The sequence below is a fragment of the Tenrec ecaudatus genome, unplaced genomic scaffold (genome assembly GCF_050624435.1).
Source record: "Tenrec ecaudatus isolate mTenEca1 unplaced genomic scaffold, mTenEca1.hap1 Scaffold_1456, whole genome shotgun sequence".
Taxonomy (NCBI): domain Eukaryota; kingdom Metazoa; phylum Chordata; class Mammalia; order Afrosoricida; family Tenrecidae; genus Tenrec; species Tenrec ecaudatus.
This window is the reverse complement of record NW_027457939.1, coordinates 25758-52509: the sequence shown is the minus strand read 5'-3', so window position 1 is coordinate 52509 and position 26752 is coordinate 25758. Positions and strand designations below refer to the sequence as shown.

Here is a 26752-nt window from a genome sequence, read left to right as displayed (position 1 = left end):
CCCCCCTTCGGAGCCCTGAAGTACCATGTAAGAACACAGGCCTGAAGTACCATGTAAGAACTCCCCTACAGAGCCCTGAAGTACCGTGTAAGAAAACCAGCCATTCGGAGATCACCACGTGAGTTAGAAGGCCAGGCCACACTGCGTTCCAAAGAGAGTACCCACAATGAGCAGCAGGTGAGTTCCACGAGCGTGCCAGCACCAATCCCACAGACACAACAAAAGAACCTACACGGAGTCACCTCTCATCATAGAGTGCAGGCTAGCCTGCCTCTTTCCTGTCCAAAATTCCTGATCCATTAAAGGAGAGCTTCAGTATAGCAAAGTGGTTTCTATCTGCCACTAAGCTTTGGGATGGTTTGTTTTATCACAATAGTAACCAGGAAAACAATGTAAATGAAGAATTTGTATTTCTAGTTTTAAAAATGTGAATTAAAGAGAGGTTAAGTAATTAACCCATGTTACACAGAGAAACGAAATCTAAATTCTCAGATCTATTTATAACAAGAATACTATACTTTCTCCCACAGACCTCCCCATTTCTATGACTTTTCTTTATAATATTATTTAAGTGAATACCAAATCATGTTTCTTTTATAAAGTAGATCTCTAGACTCTAACTCACAGAAATTTCTCCCTCTTCTAAACTCTCTTGGACTCATTATGTACAAGAAACTTATTCTCTACAGGTTACACTTGACAGTTAGTGAATGCTACTGTCATTAATTCACAATTAGTGAACTTGTTGATTTTCTTATTCATATTCCTCTTTTTCCTGGTCCTTATTATTGGCCTCCCTGGTGAATTATGGCCCAAGCAAGGGTTGAAAATCCAAATAGCCACTTGATTGAAAAAGGTGAAGTAGACTAGGTACAAAGATGCAGAAGTGGTCTAGATTAAGTTACACATGGAAGCAAATGTCACTTGTAAATGGGTCAATCACAAACTTAAGAAGTATAAAAGCTTCCTGACAATGTGATTTTGTTCACTTTATTTCTAGACCCTAGAGCCTATGAAACTGCCTGACTCTCACAGAGGACATTCAATAAATAACTGTTGAAGTAATAAATGAAGACAAATACTGCCAAGCTAGAATGTAAGCCCAGTGGTACAAGATTTTCCAATTTTCCAAAAGGCCAGAAATAAATACTTTTCTATGTAATCCCTCAATTTCTAAACTTTTACAGCTAATCAGAAAAATAACATTAAGCTGTTTGGGGGTTAGGTAAACAAATCGTGTCTGCAGGCTTGAAGTCTATCTGAAGGCTGCATGTCCGATCTCTGTACCAGTGGGACCTTGGACTGCTTTTTATCTTTCCGATTACTCAGGGCAGTGCCTGGTGGGGGGGGGGGAGGGAGGGAGTAGGTAGCTTAATAAGCAGGTACTGAGGATATGGCTGATGTCTCAAACGTGCCACCTTGAGGCGCTGCTGTCATTCAGCTGGGGTTGACAAAGACACTACTCAACTTCATCGCTCTCATCCCAAAGGAAGGAGTTTCATCTTCGGCTCTGTAATGGCCACCTGGATTTCACATGACTATCCCCCACTCAAGATTCTGAAGCTAAACTTTCACTCCTTCCAGCTGGTAAGGGTTGATAAATGTCATTCCTATCTGTTTCCAGTAATAAAAAAAGAAAGGCAGGAGAAAGAAAACAGATTGAATTTTCAAAGGGTGACAGAAGAAGCGAGACTGGTTTTGAAATCAGATTTCCACAGTATTAAATAAGAACTCCCTATGGCAATTTTGTTTTCCGTTTTACTGATCTTGGCATTTTTAGATTATACAAACTAAAAGTTTTTTCCAATTGACCTTTGATACTCTCTGATAGTGTGCTATTTTATTTTTCTACATAAAAATTATGAAGTCAAATTTTCAAATGTTTACTAATTACTTAGATTCTTAACTCATAAAAAGTCACATCTAAATAATTGGTGTGTCTGATTTTAAACCTTTAGCAACAAGTACAGATGAGTGGGACTGAGAACAATTTTAAGATACTTTATAGCAGTGGTTCTCAACCTGTGGGGGTCAAAGGAACCTTTCACAGGGGTCGCCCAATTCATAACGGTAGCAAACTATGATTATGAAGTAGCAACGAAAATATTGTTATGGTTGGGGGGTCACCACCAGATGAGGAACTGTCGGAAGGTGAGAACCACCGCTGCAAGGGAGCATGCCCGAAGAAAGCACCTCCGGTACCTGCCCCACGTGCTAAGTGACTCAAATCAAATCAAACACCAAATTTTGAAGACAGAGAGAAAACGAGGTGTCTTGGATTTCCTTTCACGAAATGATCTAACCTGTATAGCCTTGAAATGGCCATAAGAACATCAAAAAGCATCTAAAGATTTCTATAAAATGATTATAGATGCAAAAGAAGAACATGTTCCTCTATATCCAAAATAAAATCCCTGATGGTCCACTGCTTAAACTGCTCTGCTGCAAAGCGAGACGTCAGTGGTTCGAACCCACCAACTGCCCCGTGGAAATAAAAGACGTGGCAGTCTGCTTCTGTGAAGAGTTCAGCTTTGGAAACCTCTCGGGCGGTTCTGTTCTGTCCCATAGGGTCACTGCGAGCCAAAACCTACTCGATGGCAGTGGGCTGGGAGTAGGTATGGCCAGTATCCACTGCACTTAGAACAGTAACTACGGTCACATAGACTAGGCCACTATACTTTGATAATGGCATTAATTTCCTTTGCAACCATATTTATTTTAAACCAGGTTTCCCAGAGCTTGCCCCTGTGTCCTTTTGGAGAATGGGGTTTTTAAATGTTATTTACACTGCATTTAGGTGATAAAATTATTACTAACAAAAGTCCAACTTTGACTGAGTTCCTGCTATTAGTCTAAGTAGCCATAGTAACAGCAACAACAACAACAAGAGTTAATATCTGGAACGCTGGTATGATTTTTTTATAATAATTTACTACATTTTCATTGTCTTATCAACTCTAGCATAAACATCCAATACATGATCAAATTAACATGGCCTTAAAGAAAAAGGAACAGAACTCTTAGGAACACAGAATCCTGTAGTTCCGGGGGGGGGGGGGGGAGGGGGGGGCAAGAGGAGAGTTTAGCTGCATGGGCACTAGGTTAAACTTTCAACTGAGCCCTTTACATCTGTAGGGAGAACTGAAGGAGTGCATTGAAATGCAAATATGTACCAGGGGTATAAGAAATCAGTTATGGGTCAAGCAGAAACATCTGGTCTTTTTAGGAGTCCTGTTAATTTGAAAGCACTGACCAAAACAAACTCAGTTCCACCAAATATATTTTGGCATGGCTCAAAAACCAGCATTAGTTGGAGGTATTTATTTTACCGCAGCAAGATTTATCAGTAGTGATGTGCAATTTACAGTATTGATATTTTGATATAATAAGCTTTTTTCTCAGCATATGAAGATATACCTTCTATGCCTTTCCCCATATTTGATGATAGTGGGGTTTTTAATGGTTAATCTATATTCTTTATAATATATGGGAAAATGATGGAAAGGGGTTTAAATTATCCATACCTAATGCTACGATTTATCAAGTGACTAATTTATGGGAGACCTTAACTATCATGCAACTATTGAGGCATTTCGGTATTTTATTTATATAACGTGACCTCATAAAACAGAACTTTGGTGAAGTTCCCGTCTCTGAGAGACTAGCAGTTTCTCTTGAGAGTTTCCAGGCACCATAAGCTCAGGTCTAGGGATCAGAAAACCAGAGTTCAAACTCAGCTCTTCACTGACAAGCCTGGGGATCCCAAGTGCGCTGGACTGCTGAGCCTTCGTTTTTGCCGTTGTGAGAATCACTGGGGATCTCCCATCAGTCATTTCCAGCACACCTTTAATCAAGTTGTTTGCATTTTTAAGTTTGTTATGTTTCTACTACTTTGTTATTTTTTAACTCTCACCTGTTCTAGTCATTTAAGTAATCATTTGCTTTAAACGCAATGAGTCAGGGGAAGAGCAAGAATCTTATTCTTTCATTAAAATATACCTAAGAACCTCGTACTACCAGACACTTATTTATGGTAGATTATATTCCCCGCACGTGGTCGAGTGTTGTTTAACACATTTACTCATAGGCACCTAGGAGCCCTGGTGGCATGGTACTCACTCATTGGTCTGCTAAACACTAGGTCAACGGTTCGAATCAGTGCTCTGAGGAGACAGACAGACAGGGCTTTCTACTCTGGTACACAGTTACAGTCTCATGAACTCATGAACTCACAGGAGCAGTTCTACTCCGTCTACTCTGTCCTGCAGGGTCTCTGTGAGTCAGACTTGAGTCTCTGGAAGTGAATGAGTCATGGGCACCTGATGCAATACTGTGAGAGTATGGTATCATTATGGATTTATTATTGTTATTATTCCCAAGTCAGGGGATATATATGGGCTCTACCAAGCCTTGCTGCCTGAACTCAAATCCCTGCTTTGTCGGTTCATCATGTAATCACAGTCAAGATACCTGACTTCCCGATGCTCCCCTTTTCCCATCTGTCAAACTCGGGATATCAGCTCCTATCCTACAGGGCTGCTGTGGGGTTGATAGAACTTAGATAGAGGTCATCAGGTTCAGAAATATTGGCTTAGCTAAATTAAACAACTTCACCAAACCATAAAGTTTTGGAGGAACTGGTGCAATTCGCACCTGTTCTGTTGGATTCTTAAGCACAAACTCTAAACAAGTGAAGGAAAGTTTTTTAAGGCACTAATAAGTAGAATACTGACCAATCTAAAAGGCATCAAAGGCACTCGGCTTTGAAGACTAACTAGCCGTGTTTTCTCCCCCTTCACCACTAGAGACATCTCCAGGGGCAATAACTCTAGGAAAAGCCACTGGAATGACCATGCCTTGATCCTCAAACTGCAGCTCCCGGCGGCGGGGCACTCTTGGCAGCGTGTACCATGCCAACCACCCCTCCAGCCTCTCCGGCCTTGAGCTGTACTAGGCAGGGCTGTGAACTTGACGTTCTACTTTTAGAAAACTTTACGCAGCCAAAGCCCATCTTCTGCCAAGCGTTTGCCAGGGGACGAAGAGTCAGACAGGGTGGACCTGGTAAGAGGAATTTGCCAATACCTTAACGGAGAGGCTCTGCTATGTTGGCCTTAAGCGCTCAGTCATTTTCTTTAGAGGATAACTTGTTAGCCTTTTACTGTCAATCTGGCATCGCTCAAATTACACATACCCCTTAGAAAAGCAGCAGCACTGGGAGTGGGAATCTATTCTAAGGCCCAGCAAGCTTACCCCAGGAGAAGGTCCCAACTATGCAAGGGGGGCGGAATTCCCTGTTTGGCACTGAGTGAGTGAGTGAGTTTGCGGAGCAGACGGGCTTTGGGGACGGGCTTTGGGCTTTGGGGAGTAGAGGGTTTGGGCTGGTGACTTTACGCCGCCACCCCTTGCTTCCCAGAGGGAATGGGACCGAGTCTGGGGGGTGGGTGGCAGGCAGCCCAGAGGGTCCTGAGGGTCCCGCGCCGCGGGGCCCCGCCCCTCCCTACCTTCTCTCCCCGTGGAGCACATAGGAGCTGTGGAAGAAGCCCAGGAGCTCGTTTTCAATGAGGGCATTGTAGATGATCTTCAGGTTGTAATTCCTCTGGGCGTCCAAGGTCCGGTTCAGCACCACCACCAAGACCTGGGTCTGTGGGTAGAGGAAAAAGCCGGCCACGGGCACGGCCCCAGCCACGCGGTCCTCGGCCACCTGCACCTTCTCGACGGCCACCCGGGAGGCGTGCAGCACGACGTAGCGGGTGGCGTTCCGGCACGCTATCTCCACGTTCACCTCGCCGGCGAAGGTGAAGTTCTCCATGAAGGCGGTGAGCATCAGATTGTAGTGCAGCGGCTTGAGGTGGCCCGACAAGCGCAACTGGGTCCAGGGGCGCCGCGGCTCGCACTCCTCCTCCGATGGTGGCCTGGCGGACGGGGTCGCCGGCGTCGCCTGGCCGGCCGCTTCGGACGGCGCCGAGCCCTCGCCCGCGGGGTGGTTGCGCGGGGCGGCTCCCGGGAGGCTGGCGTTGCGGTCACGCGCGGGGGAGCCCGCGGGGCCGCCGTCGGCGCCGGGCGCGCCGCACTCGTCGAACCGCAAGCTGAGCAGCACGGCGAGCATGGTGACGGCGAGCAGCGCCACGAGGGACACGGCGAAGGCCAGCACGAGCCGTTTGTGCACCGTGATGTGGCGCTCCGTGGTGCGGGGTCGCACGCCCACCGAGTCCGCCCACGGGTCCGAGGGCCCCCTGCCGCCCGGCCGGGGCGCGGCGGCGGCGGCCTCCCCCATGGTGGCCTGCGAGGGTGAGCGGCTCTCCGCGGCCCCCTCCTCTGCCCTCTTCTTCTTCCTCCTCTTCTTTTTCTTCTTCTTTTCCTTCTCCTCCTCCTGCTCCCCCCGCTCGCCGTCCAGGGCCATCACGCCGCCTCCTCCGCCTCCTCCGCCGCCCTCCCCAGCACCCCCCGCGGGCGGGCGCCCCGAGCCCCCTCCGGCGCGGGCATCCGGCAGCGCACGCGGGCCCGCGGCGCGACGCCGCCTGGCAGCCGGGAGCCTCCGGCCCGCGCTCTCGCAGGACGGGCGCCGGCCCCGGGCGCGGGCCGCCCCGACTGCCCCCGGGAGCCCCGCCTCCCCCCCCGGGCCGGGCCGCCCGGGGCGGGCTCGCGGACGCGCCCAACTTGGAAGGCGCCGCCGCCGGCCGCCGGCGCGCTACTTCCTGGGCGGGGTCCGGGCGCCCCCTGCGCGGCCGCCGCTCCCGCCGGGCCCTCCCCTGCGCCGCGCTCTCCGCGGGAGCCCGTCCGCCGGCCCCGGGCTGCGAGCCACTGCGAGGCGGACGCCGAGCGAGGGTCCCGCGGGGGGGAAGTTAGGGCTCCCGCTTTCGCCCCCCACTCCGGTGTCGCCGGGGCGTTCAGTGCTCCTCCGGGTGGGCTGCGCTGGCGGCGGCGGCGGCGGCCCCGGGGCGCCCCAGACCAGCACCCCGCAGAAGGGCCCGAGAGGATGGCCAGGAGGGACCGACTGGAGCGCCGCCGCCGGAGGAAGTCCGGGAGCTTCGGAGCCCTTCCGGGAATCTGCCCTGGAGACTCCTTCTTCGCCACCCTGGACACTTTAAGCCGCGGTGGCGGCCAACGTCTCCAGCTTGCCAACCGGACAGCCAACCGCCCTCCCTGGTTTGGATGTGGCTCTGCCCTCCGCAGATGGCAAGTAAGCGCTGAGCGCCCGGCCGGGCCACCCCCTGCAGGTAGCTGGAGCTTCGGGCTGGCTTGGTATCCCCGTGGGGAGAGCTGGAGTGAGTGAGTGTGTGTGCGTGTGTGTGTGTGTGTGTGTGTGTGCGCGCGCGCACACAGGCTCGGGTCTATATTGCCAAAGCTACTCTAGCTGCCTTCAGGGACTGAACACCTATTACCCCACCCCCACCCCACCCGAATATCCCCCCCCTCCCCTAGAAAGGCAAAGGAGGCGAGAGCGCTGGGCGGCAGGGAAGGCAGGAGAGGGGAGCGGCTGAAAGGCAGAGGCAGGCACGGGAGATTAGAGAGCTTTTCCCCGCTCTGTCACAGCAGACACCCACGGCCACAGAGGGGGTTGCTGAGCCGCCTGCAAGAACTACATTGTAAATCTTCAGCGAAACAAGCCCCGCAGCCACTCCTCTCCCGGAATCTCGAGCCCCACCGCGCTGTCCAAGGATCTGTATTGCCTTCGGAGGTGAACCCCCTGGAGGAAAAGAAGATCCTGTTGGGGAGATTTGGCCTGTCTCAGATTTCACATCAGGCTCACCAGAGGATTTGGAGAGCTGTATGTAAATTGAGATAAATTCTCCATAGACTGTCGACATATATTATACAGTATGATGTGTGCAGGTGTGCAGTACTAAATTGTGGTTAGCAAGGAAGCATTGGAGTCCTCTGGCTGTACAAGCTAGAGAGAGAATTTCCCTCCCGTGTCTTTAGAGTTGAGAAATGATAAAAACATAATACCTAAACATAACATCCAGGACCATATACTTGAGACAGAACAACAGGGTTCAGAGCCCCAATACTTCAGACTTGCTGGAGGAGTAAACAAAGCAATGCTATAATTGGTCGGCATTTTTTCCCCGCTTCACCCAGTCAAGATGACTCTTGTGCAGTTTTTCGGTGTTATCTTGAAGATTGTTACAAAAATGTGTTTGGAAATAAACTTTGTTAAGAATGGTTATAATAGGCCAATATTTATCAAGGCACGGAGCGGCGTTGGCTGGCTGTGGACACATGTCTGCACGGGGAAGTTCTGAACGGTGGTGCAGAGTTTCTATGAGTGTGCATGGGCTGTGCAGGAATAGCTCGAATTGGAAGAATATTCAGAGGACAGCCCCAATAAAATTAACATCCAGGAGGCAGGGGACTGGTGTTTAATAAAGCGAAGTGTTACTGGCTTTAGAGTCCATAAAAATAGTTTTCACAATATAAAGAGAATGAGAGAATTCCTCTTATATGTGTCTTTCAAGTCTTCAAATCCTCAAGGCATTTAAAATGAATCGATATTTATAATTAAATATAAAGTGTACTGATTATGTTCAAAATTATTTTCCTTACAAAAAGCAACATGTAGTGCTACTGCAGAGCTGAAAAGGTACGATGACCTTAAAATATGACCAAAAGACAAGAGATCAAGTACACATCAACTTTGTCCTAACAACAATTATAGAAATGCAGCCCATCGTGCTAAATCTCTTTTCCATTTTTCCCAGATGGAATACATGCCCAGTGCTATACATTCTAAATGTCCATTTAAGCTGCTTGAAAATGATGAAGAGAAAATGTTCTAGGGTGGCTTTTTAAAAGCATGTTGTATGTGGGCCGTTAGCAAAACCAAGGGAAAATGCCACATTCTGTTCAAGTTACTTTTTTCTGCTCTGTTTTTACATCGCTGTGCTCTTGCTGCCCATATGTATCTGGCTAAATGCATTGGAAGAAGCAAGGCGCAGCGTTACCTATTTTGCTTTCATAGCATCACACAGCAGGGGAACGGAATGGTGGGACCCTTCTCAGATCACCTGACCTCATGTTTTAATCTGCCAATTCAGGTTATTGATCTGAAGTCCATGGATTCATCACACGTTGATGATCAGAAAGGTCTGGAACCATTCGCTGGGGTCTGACAGCCGCCACCTAATGAAGAAGTTTACACACTCAGTATTGCTAGTCGTCATGAAAAGATGGGGCACATTTCCGTTCTTTATGCCTTTTCAATGTGTTCATGTTCTTTTCAGTGCTACAACAAGGAAACTCTCAGATATTTTGAGATAAAGAATATATATGTACCAATTAGTAAAGGCTTTACTAAATGTGACTGAATTAATAAATGATTTTTTTGAAATTCAAGTAGACTGGACATGACCTCTTAATGCACTGATTCCCCAAATGTAGCCTCACTCAATAAATTGACTATCAAGGTCAAGTGTATGGATATTTCTGCCTTTCATATCAATGTTATAAAAGCATCCTAGTGAGGTTTTGTTTGATTTTATGGTGTTGTGTTTTCTGAAAGTGTTTTAGCACCCTCACCCTCAGAAGCAGGGTCTTTGGAAAAATAGTAATATCTTCTTAGAACCTGCTATTTCTATCCTGTGTTTCTGTTAGATTGTGTGTCCAACAAAAATATCAAGAAATAATACCCTGATATTTCTACCAAGGAATATTGGTGTTATGGGCCTTCTGTGTTGTGAGCCACTGGGATAAAGACACTTTTGACTGGGCCAGTTCTGGAGCCATGCATTTCCCTAGGGAAATATCGAGCTTTCCAAGTACATGATGTTTTTTCTCAGAAACACATTTATTTGTTTGAATAATATTATGATTTTTCCAGTGAAGTCAATTTTGTGGCCCTAGTTGACTTGTAAAAATGGAAACAGTCTGAATATTTAATATTCATGAGTCCAAAGAGAAGTTATTTTTAATTAAATTTATACTTCACCTTGTCCCTGTAAATGATCAAAATGAACTGCCTTTCGTGAATGTGCTGGCTTCAGAGCAGAGACTTTATGCTTTAATTGTTTACACCTGAGCTCTTTTTGCTCTCCTTTGGAAACTGGTTTGTATGGTGAGGTGCAATTTAAGTGCCCTTGGATTCTCGGCCCCTTCAAGTGCGATTACTGCTTCTCATCCAGAAGCAGCTGTTGCTCAGGAGAAAGAGCTAGATAGAGCCCTAGTCAGCCCCAGCTGCTTACACAACCTAAATCCAGTGACTGAATGAGCTCAGTTTTGGGGGTGACTGACTGTGGAGAAGTGGGACTAGGCAAACGCTACTAGTTCTTAACTTTTATGAAAGACTTAGAAACTGATATATTACCCTCTCTGCTTTCAATAGATTTCTCAATTATCTCCATTGAGAAATGTTTAATTTTTACCTTTTTAATGGGTAAAGAGACACTATAAAATGTTTAATAGCAAATATGATATGGATTGAATTGTGCCCCCTCAAAAGAAAAGGTGGAAGCCCTCATCCTTGTATCGAAATGTGACCCTGTTTGGAAATGAGGTTTGTCACTTAGGAATGAGAGAGGACTCTGATTCCATCTGAGAGACGGTTTCTAAAAGAGGAGAGCAGGCGAGAGGATAAAGTCACTCGAGGAAGAGGGCCACCATGTAAAGATGCATTTCAAAGCCCAGTCACTGAGAAGCGCCCAGAGCCTGCGGAAACTGGAAGAGGAAAGGAAAGATCTTGCTCTAGAGCTGAGGGAGCATGGTTCTTCCAATACCCTGGATTTGAACTCCTAACCTCCACAACTAACTTCAAGACAATCTCTGTTCTTTAAGCCATCTATGTAATGGAGCAGTGGAGCAGAGAGGAAGGATCAAACCTTCCCCAAACTGGCAGTCAAACAGGGTCGATGCGTGTGCTGTGAGGGCTGAGTTCCTGCAGACCACACGCAATTGGGAACCATGCTGACATGAATATGGAGAAGCTGGCTACCGCCATGTGACAACAGAAAAATGAAAACACAAATTTGTTTGAATAATATTATGATTTTTCCGTGAAGTCAATTTTGTGGCCCTAGTTGACTTGTAAAAATGGAAACAGTCTGAATATTTAATATTCATGAGTCCAAAGAGAAGTTGTTTTTAATTAAATTTATACTTCACCTTGTCCCTGTAAATGATCAAAATGAACTGCCTTTTGTGAAATTGTGATGAAATTTTTATTTTGGAAAAATTCATATTATTGTCTGGTTTATTAATCTTTTCATATTGCACAACTTGTTGATTTCACATGTGGCGCCACTGCACCTGTCAGCAGTGGTGAGGGATTTCCACAAGAACGACCCTGGTGGGTAGAACGTTCCTCACCATCTTGAGGATGGAAAGAGAATTGGTTAAAATTAGCCCTAATATGGAAACATGGAAATGTCCATGATGTGAGTAGTTTGTCACTATAGATAAGGCCTTTGATTTAACTGGGAGTTGTCTGACTTCTGTTTGTTTTTAAAGATCTATGTGAATAGAAATTACATCTAAATGTCATTGTCTTTTGTTCCTCACATAAACATTGGTGAAACTATGGAATTGTCCCTTAATCCCTTAATGCATTAATATATTTACTTGTTGTAGGCCATTGAATCAATTTCAAGTCAAGTCAAAGCAACTCCATGGAGCCAAGTAGAACACGTGGTCGGGGTCCCTAAGCTATAATCTCTGGGGAAGCAAATCTGATTGCCAGGTCTTTTGTGGAGCAGAAGGTAGGTTTGAACTTTTCAAATAACTTTCAAGCTGTCATTACCCCACCCCCACTAGCATTGCTATAGAATTATTGAAAGTCTTCTGATTATTCTTACATCAAAACAAGGTTAAGTCTAAGCAGAAAATAGATGGGAAATGTAAGGAAAAATCTGACCAAATATCCAGGGTATTTCCCAATCAAGCATTGAAAACTATACGCACAGAAGAGATAACTGGGATCTCTGGAAAGTTATGTTTCCACCAAGGTGGGGTGTTGGGGGGTCCTAATCAAGGAGGCCTGGTGGCACAACAATTAAATGCTTCACTGCTAACAGCAAGCTCTTTGGTTCAAACCCATCCAGTAACACCACAGAAGAAAAGACCTAGGAATCTGCTCCAGTAATGCATCCGGCCTAGCAAGCCCTATCGGGCAGTTCTGCTCTGGCTTACAGGATCACTATGAGTTGGAATCAACTCAGTAACACACACAGTTGGCTATAGTCCCTGGGTAGTGCAGTTACAGATACAGCTGCTAACCAAATCACTGACAGCGAATCCTCCAGAGGCATAGCAGAAGAAAGGCCTGTTAATGTATACTACCCCCTCCACCACCACCATCCCCCCAAAAAAACATTGATGAAGCACTGTGGAGCTCAGTTCCACTCTGACACTGGATCAATGACAACGTAAAACTTCAGTGTTTGCTCTGGGTTCTTTGTTTTATAAGCTCAGGAGACAAACTCTATAAAAAGGCAAAGTATGTATTGTGGAAATCTTATATATTTATAAAGCTTGCAAGCATAATAGGCACCAGATTTTACACACAGAACAGAAATTGGGTCATTTTCTAGGGATACATTATGTTGAACTAGTCTGAACTAACTAGTCTACTAGCTGAAGAAAGGAAAACTATAAGATACCAACATATTTTTGTCATGAACTTAAGTTGTTCAAATACATAACTATGACAAGAATTAATTATATAAGAATTAGGTAATGGTAAAGGTTTATCGAGGACTTTCTCAAGCTGAAAGAACATTTCAGGCCTCCAACTGCAATGTTGAAAGATTGAATGGACAAAAAATCAACAAAACAAAGTAACAAAATAATAAGGAAGGAATCGAGAGCCAAAAAAACTGATCAACCAATGTTCAGTTCACGCCAGGAGAGAACAGCTGATCAAGAACTGACAGTACTGAAAAAAGAAGTCCAAGTTACACTGAAGGCATCAGCGAAAACAAGGCTCTGGGAATTGTGCAGTTAACAGATAGCAATTGAGCTGTTTTGTCAAACAGATAATACTGTAAGCACACATTCACCTACAGCAAGAAATGGGAAAGACAGACACCTGCTCCACTGACTGGGAAAGACTCACATCTGTGCCAGTTCCCAAGAAAGGTAATTCGGCTCACTCTGGCAACTATCCACCAATATATTAGTACAAGTAAGCTTTCACTGGAAATATCCTTAAGTGGGCATAGCAGTACATTGACAGACAACTGCCAGAGATTCAAGCTAGATTTAGAGAAAGGTGGAGAATGATGGATATTATGGCTGATGGCAGATGGAGCTTACAGAAAAGCAGAAAATACAAATAAGAAGTCAACCTGTGTTTTATTGATTACACAAAGGCATTCAACTGTGTGGATCATAACAAATTATGGATAACTTTGCGAAGAATGGAAATTCCAAAAGACTTCATATTGCTCCTATTGAGCCTGTGTGCAGACAAAGAGGCTGTACCAGAACAAGAGGATAGCGCATCGTTTAAAATCAGGACTAAGTTACTGGAAGGGCTGTATGCTTTCATCATCCTTACTCCATCTGTGTGCTCAGCCAGTAACCTGAGAAACTGAACTCAGGATTACAGGAAGGCACGTTAACAGCCTGCTATGTGCAGATCATGGACCCTAGCTGGTTAAAAGTAAAGAAGATTGAAAGCACGTACTGATGACTAACAAAGAACGCAGCCTTCAATGTGGATTTCCCTTCGGCATCAAGAAAACACAGGCCCTCGCAGCATAAGCAACACCATGATAAAGAGAGCAGTATGGGAGTGCCAACGATCTCATTTTAACTGAGTGCACCGTCAATGTCCACGGAAGCAGCAGGCAGGGAGCCAAACGACATACCGAACTGGGAATAGCTGTTGCAAAAGACCTATGAAAGGTGTTCAAAAGGCGGGTTCCTCTTTGATGACTAAGGGGAGCCTGACCACAGCCATGGTATTTTCAGTCCCTTGTGGTCAATGAATAAAGAAAACCGAAGGAAAATTGTTACCTTTGATTGCGGTCTTGGTGAAGATCATACTGTGGCCTATAAGAAGAAGCACACCGGTCCTGGAAGAAGTGCAGCCAGAAGGCTCCCTAGAGGCAAGCATGGTGAAATGTCACCTGACGCACATTGGACATGGTATCAGGAGAGACCCGATCAATGGTAACTTCGAACTTCAGTGTAAACTAGAGAGGCAGCAAGACAATGGGAAGAACCTCAGATAAAGCGGCGCCCCAGCCGCAGCACTAATGTGAAACAGAGCAATGCTGTGAGGTGGTGCGGCATTGCTGTACATGCAGTCCCTGTGTGTCAGAACCAGCTCCGCAACTAACAACACCGAGAACTTGCCACGTGCCCTATGGTTGTTGAGCGACTTTAGAATATCTCATTTATCGTGAAAATGACCCCAACAGGATCATTGCTACCATGATCCCTATTTGAAAAAAATGAGACTGAAAGAAATTAATGTGTCTAAACTAATTTAATTAGTTGGTGACTGTCTTAGGTTTCTAAGGCTCAGATCACATCATAAACTGTGGTTAACATATTAGTACAGAAATGTTATGCCATAATTCTAGAAGCTAGAAGTCTAATTCAATGTGTAGACCAGGCCATAGCCCTTCCCCCCCCACTCCAAGTCTCTAAGACAGTGGTTCTCAACCTTCCTAAGGCTGCGACCTTTTAATACAGTCCCTCACATGTGACCCCCTCCCAACCACATAATTATTTCTGTTGCTACTTCATGGCTGTAATGTTGATACTGTTACGAACCAGGCAACCCCTTTGAAAGGGCCCTTTGATCCCCAAAAAGGTCACGACCCACAGGTTGCGAACTGCTACTCTTAAGATCTTTTGTTAAGAACCATATGGTCATATCGTTTGATGCAGAAAAGGCATTTGACAACATCCACCCCTTATTCCTGATGAAAACAATCAACAAAATGGGAATTAGATGGGAAATTTCTCAACACAATTAAGGCCATAGATTATAAACCAAAGGCCACTCTCTTCGTCAATGTAGGAAAGCGGCAAAGATCCCCGCCTAGTGAGTGGGAATCGGACAGAGACTCATCACTCTTATTATTCAACCTTGTGCTGGAATGATTAGCCAGAGCTATTGGACAGTCAAAGGAAATCAAAGAATGTGGATTGGCAAGGAAGAAGTCAAAGTCTCACTACTTGAAGATTATATGATTTTATACATAGAAAATCCCCCAAACATTCAGAAAATTGTTAGAAACAATCTGAGGAGACTCAGCAACGTGGCAGGATACAAGATTAACATACACATAATCTGATCCCTGTGTGCTAATGAGAGCAATACGGGAAGAATATGAGAAAAAGGAATCAAGTAAACAATACTAGTTACAATATCCACACAAACAATGAGACGTACTTAGGAATAAAGGATAAGCCTCACCAGAAAAACCTAGGACGTGTACAGCGAAACTATGCTTCTACAAGAAGCCGAAAGAGAACCACTTAAAGAATATTTATGAATACAATTGCAATTCAGATCCGGACTCCACATGCGTTCTTTAACGACATGAAGAAGACACTACTAACTTCATGTGGTAAGGAAAGATACCCAGGAGGTATAAAAATAAAAAATACTTAAGAAAAGCAAAGGAGGAGGCTTCGCCCTTCTGGACCTCACAACCCATTGTACAGCCACATTATCGAAAACGTCCTGGTACTGGCACAATGACACTGGTACATAGACTAGTTGAACCAAATAGAGATGCCAGAAATAAATCCTTCCACCTAAAGAAAATTTATCTTCAAAAAAGGTCCTAAAACCATCAAATGGCATTAGATAAATTAGATTTCCATTTTGTAGAAGAATGAAACAAGACCTGTCACCCCATGAACAGAAACATACTTAAGATGGATCAAAGACCTAAAAGTAAAACCCAGAGCCATAAAGTCATCGGTAAGAAATCAAGCTGAGAATAAAAATTCCATAGGACCTGGTAATCTCGCTGCTGGGTGTAAATCATAAAGAAGTAAGAGCCGTACCAGGAGCAGACATAAGCACATCCATGTTCAATGCAACACTGTAAGCTGGAACAAGAAGATGGAAAAAACCTAAGTGTAGAAGAACGGATAAAGAAACTGACACAAACACACAATAGAATAGTATGCATCACTAAAACTACCAACACCAAACCACAAATCATGTCCTGGCATATGGAACTAGAGAATATGATGATGCATGAAATTAGCCGTCACAGACGGAGAAGTGTGATATGAGACCACTCTTATAACGAGGGGGGAAACCAAGACGAGGACTTCCATGCTAAAGGGAACAGGCTTTGGAATTTGGGAGGCCATGGAGGAAAGACAAAGCAATGGGCTAGGCTGTTAACAGGTGTTTCATTAGGTGAAATGGAATAAGGCGGTCCACAAGAGGGAGAAGAGAAATCGAGTGGATGAAGGGTGAACTATTGGGACTTTGATTAGTAGTTTAAATTGTTGAATACAAAGTTAGTGATCTGAAAATTAAACACGCACCTAATTTACAATAAATATTGTTTCATGAGTTTTCAAAATTTTTAAAAAATTTAACATTTTTAAAATTGAAAAATTCACGGGTTGTCAGATGCATCCTCACATGGCTGCCCTAAGTCCGTGCTGCTCCTCTTTTACGAGAACACCAGCCACACAGGATTAGAACCCACGCTGCTCCAGGATGACCTCATGCCAACCGAGGGCGTCTGCAAGAATCCTATGTGCTAAAAAGCTACCGTCATACCTAGCAAGGGTTAGAACTGCAACATACCTTTGTGAGAGCCCTTTTCAATCAACAGCTGTGGCAATGCTCAGATTCCAAATCAGGTCATGTTGTTCTGTAACTTCTACAGGTAACCATAATGCTATCCTGTTCTCAGAAAGGTAAGCAACTGTAACAAGTCTGAGTGCATAGCTGAAACTCTTTATATAACTTATGAAGTTGGTGAGACACTGAACTAGGAGTGTAGGGCAGAACCAGACAGCTCTGAGCTCTACTCTTACTAGCGTACAGAAGTGCTACCTGGGTGTTTGTTACGTGAAGTGAATAAATAGAGAATAGTGTAGTGTGACCCTCCGCAGAATAATTATAATTTTATAAAATAATGATTATAGAAAGCACAGCATTATCCATCCTGGATTGAGAACTAAGTAGTTGAAAGAGTTGACGATAGCTTATTTTCATACTGCAGAACAAGCAGTTTATGTGCTTTACAAATCTTAACTTGTGGATGCATTAAAAATATTCCCCTTTGACCCAAGATGGTTTGACAGATCAAATTTACACGATTTGAACGGCGCCTCACCACTTTCAAACCACAGTCAGTATCTGCATAAAAGACATACTGAGTGTAAACGCACATAAAGGTGAAACACATCCTGCTTTAGTGCCTCCACGTACTCTAATCTGTAAATGTTAATCTTTCTTACAGTAATTTATCCCATCTCTTTACATTAAGAGAAAAAAATCATCACAGCCCCTTATTTGATATATAAATATAACTATACTAAGTAGAATATTAAATCTAGCTATCAGATGATCATTGTGGATAAATTGACAAAAATATGGTGAATTAGTGTAGTATTAAAATACAGCTAACATGGAAGTCATATGCCTAGGTGTGATTTTTTTAAAAGCTGATTTTGGCACACGGTGTCTTATTTTTAATATTGTAATATTAAACCCTGTTCTTGCATAGTCAGCTTCCTGGTCAAGGACATTTTAATGTCTGTGTCAGAAGCAGACTTTCTGCTAGAAAATAGTTCATGATGAACATGCAAAATAATGCTAAAAATTTAAATCACATTGTCAACTACACTAAATTCCTACCGGGATACTAGGCAAAGGAGTTGTACTTAGATGTCAGTCCACTATGTCTGTGTGAAGGTGCAGAGGTGGAGTCCAACCTATCCCTCAGGTCACAGCCTGAGGATGCCTCATTAGGGTATGGCCTTTTGCAAGCGAGGCAGGAAGAACTCCCTCTCTTGCCCTTGACTGGCCTCCTTGCTGGGACTCTGCCTGCCACCAAGGGCAGCACCCTGTGGTTCTCCAGAGAACTGTTGGCGCCCCACCTTGCTTCCGTCGACCTTGGATCCCAGTGTTCACAGGCTGATGTCCCTGCGTCCCGCTTCACTTTTCGGTGTCATCAGTCTTGGGCTACCAGAGTCTGAAGAGGACCACGGACGTTGGTTGGACTGGGCTGGAATGATTTCTTAATATATAATTTTATCTTGATAGAAAGTTCTTTTTATAAATATCTGAGTGTCACTGGTTTTGTTTCTCTAGACAACTCAGCCTAACACAGGAATGAATTATTGTGTTTTTTCCCTCTTCAAGTTTTAGGTCTGTGTGCAAATAGCATAGTTCCTTCCCTCGGAACTGAAGAGCAGCTTCTGGTTCACTCCATCTCTTTGCGCATAGTCAGTAAAGCTTGTGCATAGTCAGTAAAGGGAAACTCTTCCTTTCAGCTCATGATACCCTAATTCAGAACCCATCTTCAGTCTCAGGATTGGATACTAAGACTACACCAAATTTGTTTGAGACACACATTGTTTTCTGAGAACATTTCCACACACCCAGAAGGCACTTTTCAATGGCTTAAAAAGAAAGTAGGAATTTGGGAATGCAGAAATATTCCTGAAACTCGAACATTTAGACTTTTGGCTATGGGGTATTATTACAAATATTAAAAATCTCACTAAAAGGATCTTCAAAAAGTTCATGAAAAAATGGACTTGAGAAATAATGGAATTTTCCCAGGAATGTTTGAAAGGCCCCCAGCTCATATAATATGTTGTTACACTGATTGCCTTTTATATTAAGAAACTAAGTGCTGGGGACTATACAAAACGTAAAAGTGCAATGATCATCATTTATATGCCAAACAGTTGACCAGTTTATATCTGTACAAAGTCGTCCCTGCAAAAGGGATCCACAGAAAATGCAAACTGCTGACTCTTGAAAAATAACCAACTGTGTCATAAAATGAAGCATTTTTCCTCTCAACAGTTTGTGGGAGGGGAAAAGCAATGCACCTGAAGGAGACGATTTGTGAATTATTAAATAAAAGTTGACCCGTTCATAAAATTGGTTAATTCTCAGTATAGGATTTATTATGTAAGTCTTCCTTGTATATTCACTTTAGTCATTTTTCTCTTTAGTGCCACCTTGTGGGTTCGCCAGTAACAATAAATACGTAGTTTTTAGTCTCTGGGGTTTGGGGGAAGTTTTTGTCTTCTGCTGTGTTTAAGCTAGTCTTCATCGTGGTGTGGTAAACTCGGCCATTCGTGTCCTCAGACAGCCTCTGCACCAGAAGGTATGTGCCATACCTCTGCAACTGGCCCTTCTGGAGACCAGGATGATTTCTCAGAGATCGGCAATATTGGAGTCTATACAAAAATCGATGTTAATTTACAGGATAATCACCAAACTTATCTTGGATAACATAACTGGCCAGCTCGGACGTGATTTTTCCATAAGAAAAGTGTTTTCTCAATTCAGTATCATGATGTTTCCAACAGTGTCCCATGAGAATTGATTCTAGGTAATTCGCAGCGCTGCTTAATTCTGTTGTAGAAAAGCTCTGGTATCTGATTTCGTCGCTAAGGCAGCTTACTTCTAACATGAGATTGCATTTGCATTGAGTTATCATACTCAGGTTTTTTTTTTTCAATTATGCTGCTGCTATGAGAGAAGAAGGAAAAATTCCGCACAATATATTGAATGTCTTTTTTCAGACATACAGGAAATATATATTCCCTAACACGACGGTCCTCAACCTGTGGGTTGTGACCCCTTTGGGGGGTCAAACGGCCCTTTCACAGGGGTCGCCCAATTCATAACAGTAGCAAAATAACAGTGATAAAGTAGTAACGGAAATAATTTTGTGGTTGGGGGTCACCACAATGTGGAACTGTATGAAAGGGTCGCGGCATGAGGAAGGTTGAGGGCATAACATTTTCTACATATTATAATAATCTTTTAAATTGTCAAAGAAAAATCCATGGCTTATCCTCTTTAAAAAGTGAATGTAATCCACATGTGACCTCCTCCCTGGGAGATGGACAGCAGAGAAGGGGGGAAGGGAGACTCCGGATAGGGCAAGATATGACAAAATAACAATCTGTGGATTATCAAGGGCTCCTGAGGGAGGGGGGAGCGGGGAGGGAGGGGGAAAAAAAGAGGACCTAATGCAGAGGGCTTAAGTGGAGAGCAAATGCTTTGAAAATGATTAGGGCAAAGAATGTACCGATGTGCTTTATACAATTGATGTATGTATATGTGTGGATTGTGATAAGAGTTGTATGAGCCCCTAATAAAATGTAAAAAAAAGAAAAAAAAAGACAAACGTAAAAAAAAGTGAATGTGTCTGAACTTACTGCTGTGGGTGTATGTGGACACTTTTTGAAATTGTATTTTTGGAGTCATTTAAGAGAAAGTAAAAATCATGTATAGTCTGGTTACTTGGAATGTGTAAATGCTCAGAGTTGAACTCCTCCTAACCTATTAACATTTGAAGGTTGGGCCATGTATTATTCAAAAAGTAATTTTCCCTGGATCTGCAATAAGGCCTCGGACCTGACCTATAACCGGAATGTCTTAAGCTACTGGTTATCAATGCTGGAAGCACACCAACAAAACAAGAAAATGTAAGTATTTTTCTAGGCTTGCTAAAGTCTAATTACAGAACTAGGACACAGTCCAGTCAAACACTATCAGTAAGACTGCAAACCCTTCGAATATAACTCCCTACTCACCTTTGATCTTGATCAAGTCTCACACTGTGCTTCCAGAATTAATACATTGTGTTTTCCATTTCAGGAACTTTAATTGTTCCATTTTGCCCTCATTGTTTCCCACAGATTTCGTACAGGAACAAATTTAAAGATACCTTCAAATGATGTCAGTTACGTTGTTCTCGATTTATCCTGTGCTCGGAAAGTTGCTTTGAAATCCAAACCTAAAATCAAAAACCCCGGAGCTAGACTCCTATACCTTGGACCAAGAAGAGTGCTGAGCAGTTTTTCCTTCATGCTTCAACTTCAGCATTGACATTAGAAGCCTATCTTCTTTCTCGCCCTTACGACCAGCTAGGAACAGATATAAATCTCTCAGCAAATTATACCCTAAGCTTCAGAAACTGCTATGTAAGCCATCTATAAAACCCATTGAGCAGATAGGGACTGCTGAACTGCAGTGATGAAGTTCTATTTTATTTATGGTAAATAGATACAGGAAACATATTTCATATCTTCTCTGTTACAGATTTCAAGTTGGACAGATCCTAATTGGATTACATTATAGACCAACAGACTTCTACTTTAAAGTCAAATGGCATGTATGGTCTCTGTTCAGTTCCTCTTAAAGTCTGGCTGCACAAAATATATTCCTGACATTCTTTAGCATCTTGGTTCCTTTAATCTTCCAAAGTGGAAAGTGATGAATTTTGACTTGTTCTTAAAAGCGCTAACATTCAACTAGGAAAACTCAGTAAGTGACACCTATTAATGTTCCCTTTTGTCTTCTAGACAGAAAATCAAAGCTATTTAAAGTAAAAGATACACTTAAAATCAATGTGTGCCCACAAGTTAGCATCAATGCTTACAAACCCTCTCTGTGATCATTGTGTCTTATTTGCGTATATATTACTTTATGTATCTAAATCTATGAATAAGAGAGAGGTATCATTTGATGAGAAAGGAATACATGTTTCCATAGGGTCTGAATAGAGACTCTGCTGACCTGTAGTATTATAAAATACTGCGCCACTCTTCCATTTTCAGTTTTTGCCAAGATAGCCAAATTAAACTGATGTGATAATCATCCAAATATATAATTGTAAAACCATGATTGTAGAATCATTTCTTTCTAGCTCCATGAGATTTACCTCTGGTAATTCTGTTTAATGTTCAGAATTCTATAGCAGTTCTCTTGAAATATTCTAAGCAGAAGCTATACCTTTTAGGGTATGCAAATAGTTGCTTCCCAGCAACATTATAATCTATAACCTGTATTATGACTTGAGCAGAATGAGCCCTCCGTTTTGATTGCCTATGGCTCAAAGTGTTAATGTTCTTGAACTGCCTTGTCTGTTATTAGCTAGTTGAAATTGCACTAACCATGAGAATTAATTATGGTCTGCATCTCCCCTCTCTTCAGTAGGCTTTGTCTGCACCTTCCTAGCTGAGAGGGGAGCTTCTGCTACGAAGAATGACAGACTCCCACTGCACACCTTCCCTACTGTCTGCTCCCCAACTCCAACAGTAATCCGGCCTGAGGACCTTTATATTCCGGTGTTACTTCTGAGTTCCTTAATTACTTTCCCCCAAACTGCTATGTTCTCCAGTGTTTTCTCTAGAGGGAAAAATGAAGATACATAGGCACAGGTGTAAATGTCAGACTTCATCATTTATTTATTGAAGATCACTTAAGAGCAATCTGTAATTTCTTCCATAACCTCAAAATGGGTTTCTCTCAGCCACGTAATCTCTCAGGGAAGCGTTTGTTATGAAATGATCACCTGCTTTTGCAAAGTCCCGGGAGCTTTAAGCTGAATGCCTCTCATGTACCAGTCGCTGAACAATTGACGGCATGATGACTGAGTTGGGCAGCTGCCCGTTAGGTTAGCCATTTGACACCAGCAGCCACTCCATCCAGGAAGCTGAGGCTGTCTACTGTAGCGAGTTGACGTCTCATGAACCCAGAGGACCAGTTGTATCCTACTCTACACAGGGCCACTATGACTTGGAATTGACTCGATGGTTTGGGATATAGTTAATAGGCAATAAACAGGCCAACAACCCAATAGTGATTTGACTAGAACGAGTCAGCAAACTGCGCCTCTCAAACCATATGTCGTTTTATGAGTAGGCATGTGTGGCTCTGAAGTAACAGAAAATTGTAAAGGATTTTGGATAGGGTTCAGATAATTGTGATTTCATTTGTTTGTAAAAGTATCTTTTTGGCTCTTTGATTTTTAATGGTGTGGAACAGGATTGGCTGTTCTGTCTCCACAGTTTACCAACCTCTGGACAAGAAGATCATTTCCATACCCCTTGGAGTTCAGTCCTGTACCGTCAACATCTAGAAAAATGTAGCCACTAGCCACTGTTTCTCAGAAAAGCATTACCACTTCCCTGGTACCTGTTAAGCAACTCAGAAGAAGAAGAAAATGTGCAGGGAAAAAATGTCCTGAGAAAGTCTAAAATTGTTAACAAAACCCTTCTTCCACTTTGCCTTCCCAATACACAAGATCCTGTGTGGAGTGGGGATTTTAAGTAATATTTAGAAATTACTTTTCCAACTCTCATTATAGAGTGATGTAAACCTTATGGAAAGTAGTTTGGCAAATGCTTGTCAAATTCGCCAAAGTAAACAGCTGCAGTGAGATGTTTGAGACACCTTGTATCATAAATGTTAACAGAAACCTCACTTACTAGACTGCAGGCTGTTCAGGGGTGAGGAATATGTCAAAGGGGCTTCAGGGGTTCGTAGGAAAATGGAATAAAGAGGCATGTTTATTTATGTATGCACAAAGCAAGCACTCCAGGGCATCCCAAGCCCTTAGTACATATACATTACATGAGTGAAGTCAGTAGTGCTTATCATCAGTTCCCTTGGCCTTCTGGCTCCTTCACTGCCTTTGCTTTGCCACATCCTCTCGGGATGCGTGCCTGCTGCAGGCGCTCTTCACCTCGGACGTCTACCGCCCGTCCCAAGGAACCGCCTTTGGGGGGCGATCTCATCACTAAGGTGCCTCTTCTCCAACCCCGTCAGAGATTTGGCACCAGAATATTTATTGAAAGCAGTTCCACCTATTTTGGGAGGAGACAAGCTAACAAATGACAGCATTGTCCCTGAATGAGCCAGTAAGTCAGTAGGATCTAAATTAGTATCAGATCCTCGAAGTTTCAAATTTTGAAACCAAAGTGAATGTGTTTTCCCACATGGAGGATGTGACTAGATGTTGGAACACGTTAGGCATTACAAAATGAGCTACACTTCACACGGGACTTAAACTCTGAAATAAAGACTATAAGGTAACAGGCACCTGCGGTGCAATTTACTCCTAAACAGTACCTCAGACTTACTACAATAATTGGTAAGTCAGCTTTGTGTGCCTGTTTCATTATACCAATATGTATGTTTAAATGCCACATGTAATACATAAACAATATTTTTAATTACGTTAAAATTGGGTCAATAAAACACTCAAGTAATTTGACTACCTTTCCCCCACCCCGCCATATGCTTGAAATGAACTTGTATGTCACTGAAGACTTCAAGTTCGCTTCAATGTTCATTGTTTAGCCACTCAGACCAATGTTTATTACATCTAAAGACTGGGGAGTCTGGAGGGGTTTTGTGCATTTATTTTCTCTAATGGAAACTTTTTTTTTTAACCTGCCCTCTCCTATGTATCCCCTCCCCCTTTCCCCATGCCTGTTGCTGGCCTCCTCGCGGGCATCAAGTCGTTTTTTGGTGCCCAAGCCACATTGCTCCTTTAGTTTTGCATATAACAATGGAGATTAAATATGTCAATTTGTAATATCGACAGCCTAAGATCTCTAGATTTGTCCATGTCTTTCTGTGCGTAAGAGTGTTACTGCTCCTTGTTGATGTATAAGATTCCATCGTATGAATGTACCAGAACTTGTTTAGCCATGGCTCTGGGGTTGGGGGGTTGGTTCTTTGTTTTTGCTATTGCAGAAATCGCGGCAAGAAGCATGGGTGTACTTATGTCTGTTTGTGTTTTCCTCTTAATTTCTTCGTAGAAGTTGGAGAGAGGAGAGAGATTGCTAGGTCAGGTCATAAGGGACTTGGCTTTGCGTGTGCTGATGGCCGCACGCGTCGCGCTGGCTTCCGGCACGGCGCCCCCCTCCCACCAGCAGGGTTACAGCGTTCCTCTTGCTCTGCATCCTCTGCAGCACTTCTTAATTTCTAGTTTATTGAATTTTTTGAAAAGTGATGGTGTGCGATGGAAACTCATTGCTTTCATTTGTATTTCTCTCATTGCTAATGAGCTTAACAATTCTTCATATGGTTCTTGGCCACCTCTGGGTCATCTTTGGTAATGTTTGGGGTCATGGGATGAAGTTTGGCTCTTGTTTCATTCTCCTGCAGGTGAAGATCCAGTTTTCCAGCATGATTCGTTGAAAAGCTGTCTCTCACTCATTTAATAGGTTGTAGTTTTTATTTAAAAATGGAGGTGTCTGTATATACGTGGTTCTTCTTCTGAGGTGTCTATTATCATCCATTGGTCTTCCTGCCATTGTGCCAGTCCCAGGCTGCGTGTTAGCATGGCAATAAAGTAGGTTTGAAAGGCTGGGAGTGAAAGACCCACTTAGCTTTGTGAAAAATTTGAATAGTGTCTGTGGGTGTGTGTGTTTGTCCTAGGTTCCTTTCTCTCTCATATAAATTTGGTAATTAGTTTTTCCATTTCTTTGAAAATTTGTGATGGAATTTGGATCACAAGTGCACTGACTTTGTAAAGTATTTTGAAAATGTTGATATTTTCACAACATTTAGTCTGCCTCCCTTTTTAAATAACACTGCTGCTAATTTACTATTGTAGTTGTATGATGTCAAAATAACTTGCTAATACAGAAAGCTTAATTTAAAAATATGCTCACTGGCTTACTAACCTAGGATTCATGGACTACTTCTACTTACATTTTAATGTTACATAATTTTGCTATTGCTTTGAAACCGTTGAGCCAACCTCTCCAATAAAACAAATCGCCAGACTCACTTCCATCGAGTCAACTGCTACTCGTACCAACCCTTGAGATTCTGAACCTATAAATCTTTAAGGAAGTAGAAAACCTCATCTTTCTTCCACAGATTGGTACCTTTAACTGCTGACGCGGTTAACAACCTGACACAAAGCCAACTACACAGACCTCTAACAAATTCTTCATCACAGTCGCTTGCATTTGCTGCATGTGCCACTTGAAGGCATTGGAAAGATAGCAAGCCTTTTGTTGCATTAAATCTGTGTTTCCCGAAGTAGGTAGTACATCCCCTGGGGATGCTGGACTGCTGCAAGTGATTGGAAAAGTCAGACACCTGCGCTTTATCCTGGATTGTGTGCTATTGTGGCAGGAGTTGTTTGCTTTGGTTTTGGGGGTGCTGTTTTTGGTTTGTTTTTTCCTGAACACAGGGCAGTAGGCCAAAGAAGTTTGGGAACCTATCCTTTAAACTCACTTGCTTGGGGTCTTCTCTGACTTCTAGGACCCTGTAGAACTGAAACCAGAGGGTTGCCTAGGTTGAAAATCCTTTAAAAAATAAAAAAGCAGGCTGCCGTATGTGCGTTAACATCACTGTATTTCTACTTAGGAGCCGAGCACTTTAGTCACTGCACTACCAGGGCTCCTATAGTAAACCCTTAGCCATCAAGTCTATTCCTACTCATGGTGACTATCCAGAGGGAGTAGAACTGCTCCTATGGGTTTCCAAGGGTGTAAATCTACACAGGAACCCAGTGCCTCACCTGCTCCTAGAGAATGACTGGCAGGTTAAAACGGCTGACTTGAGGGTAACAGCCCAATACACAACATATTAGGCCACCAGGCCTCTTCTTCTTGCGATAAAGTAAGGGTAAATTTTAAAAACCATATGCATCTGTTCTGAGTTGTCTACAAATGCTTAAAGATACAGAGTCTACCTGTAGTCGTAATGCCTTCCTCTCTGTCCCGCAGGAAAAGCAGTCCAGTGCTTGTCTGGGCTTGCCTAAAGAGTGCATCGGAGCTGACAAGAAGGCAATCTGGCAAAGTTCAGGACTCTAAGGAGGGATGC

The 26752-nt window shown here is 43.3% G+C and overlaps 1 protein-coding gene across 1 annotated transcript in view; it reads right to left on the bottom strand.

Moving 5' to 3' along the window:
- The window catches only part of LOC142436076 (thyrotropin-releasing hormone-degrading ectoenzyme-like), a 96724-nt gene extending 90324 nt beyond the window's left edge, over positions 1 to 6400 (bottom strand). Inside the window, exon 1 of the mRNA XM_075539999.1 lies at positions 5502 to 6400. Within this exon, the coding sequence (XP_075396114.1) occupies positions 5502 to 6400 (899 nt within the window). The remainder of the gene's footprint in view (positions 1 to 5501) is intronic.
- Between the last annotated feature and the right edge of the window lie 20352 nt (positions 6401 to 26752).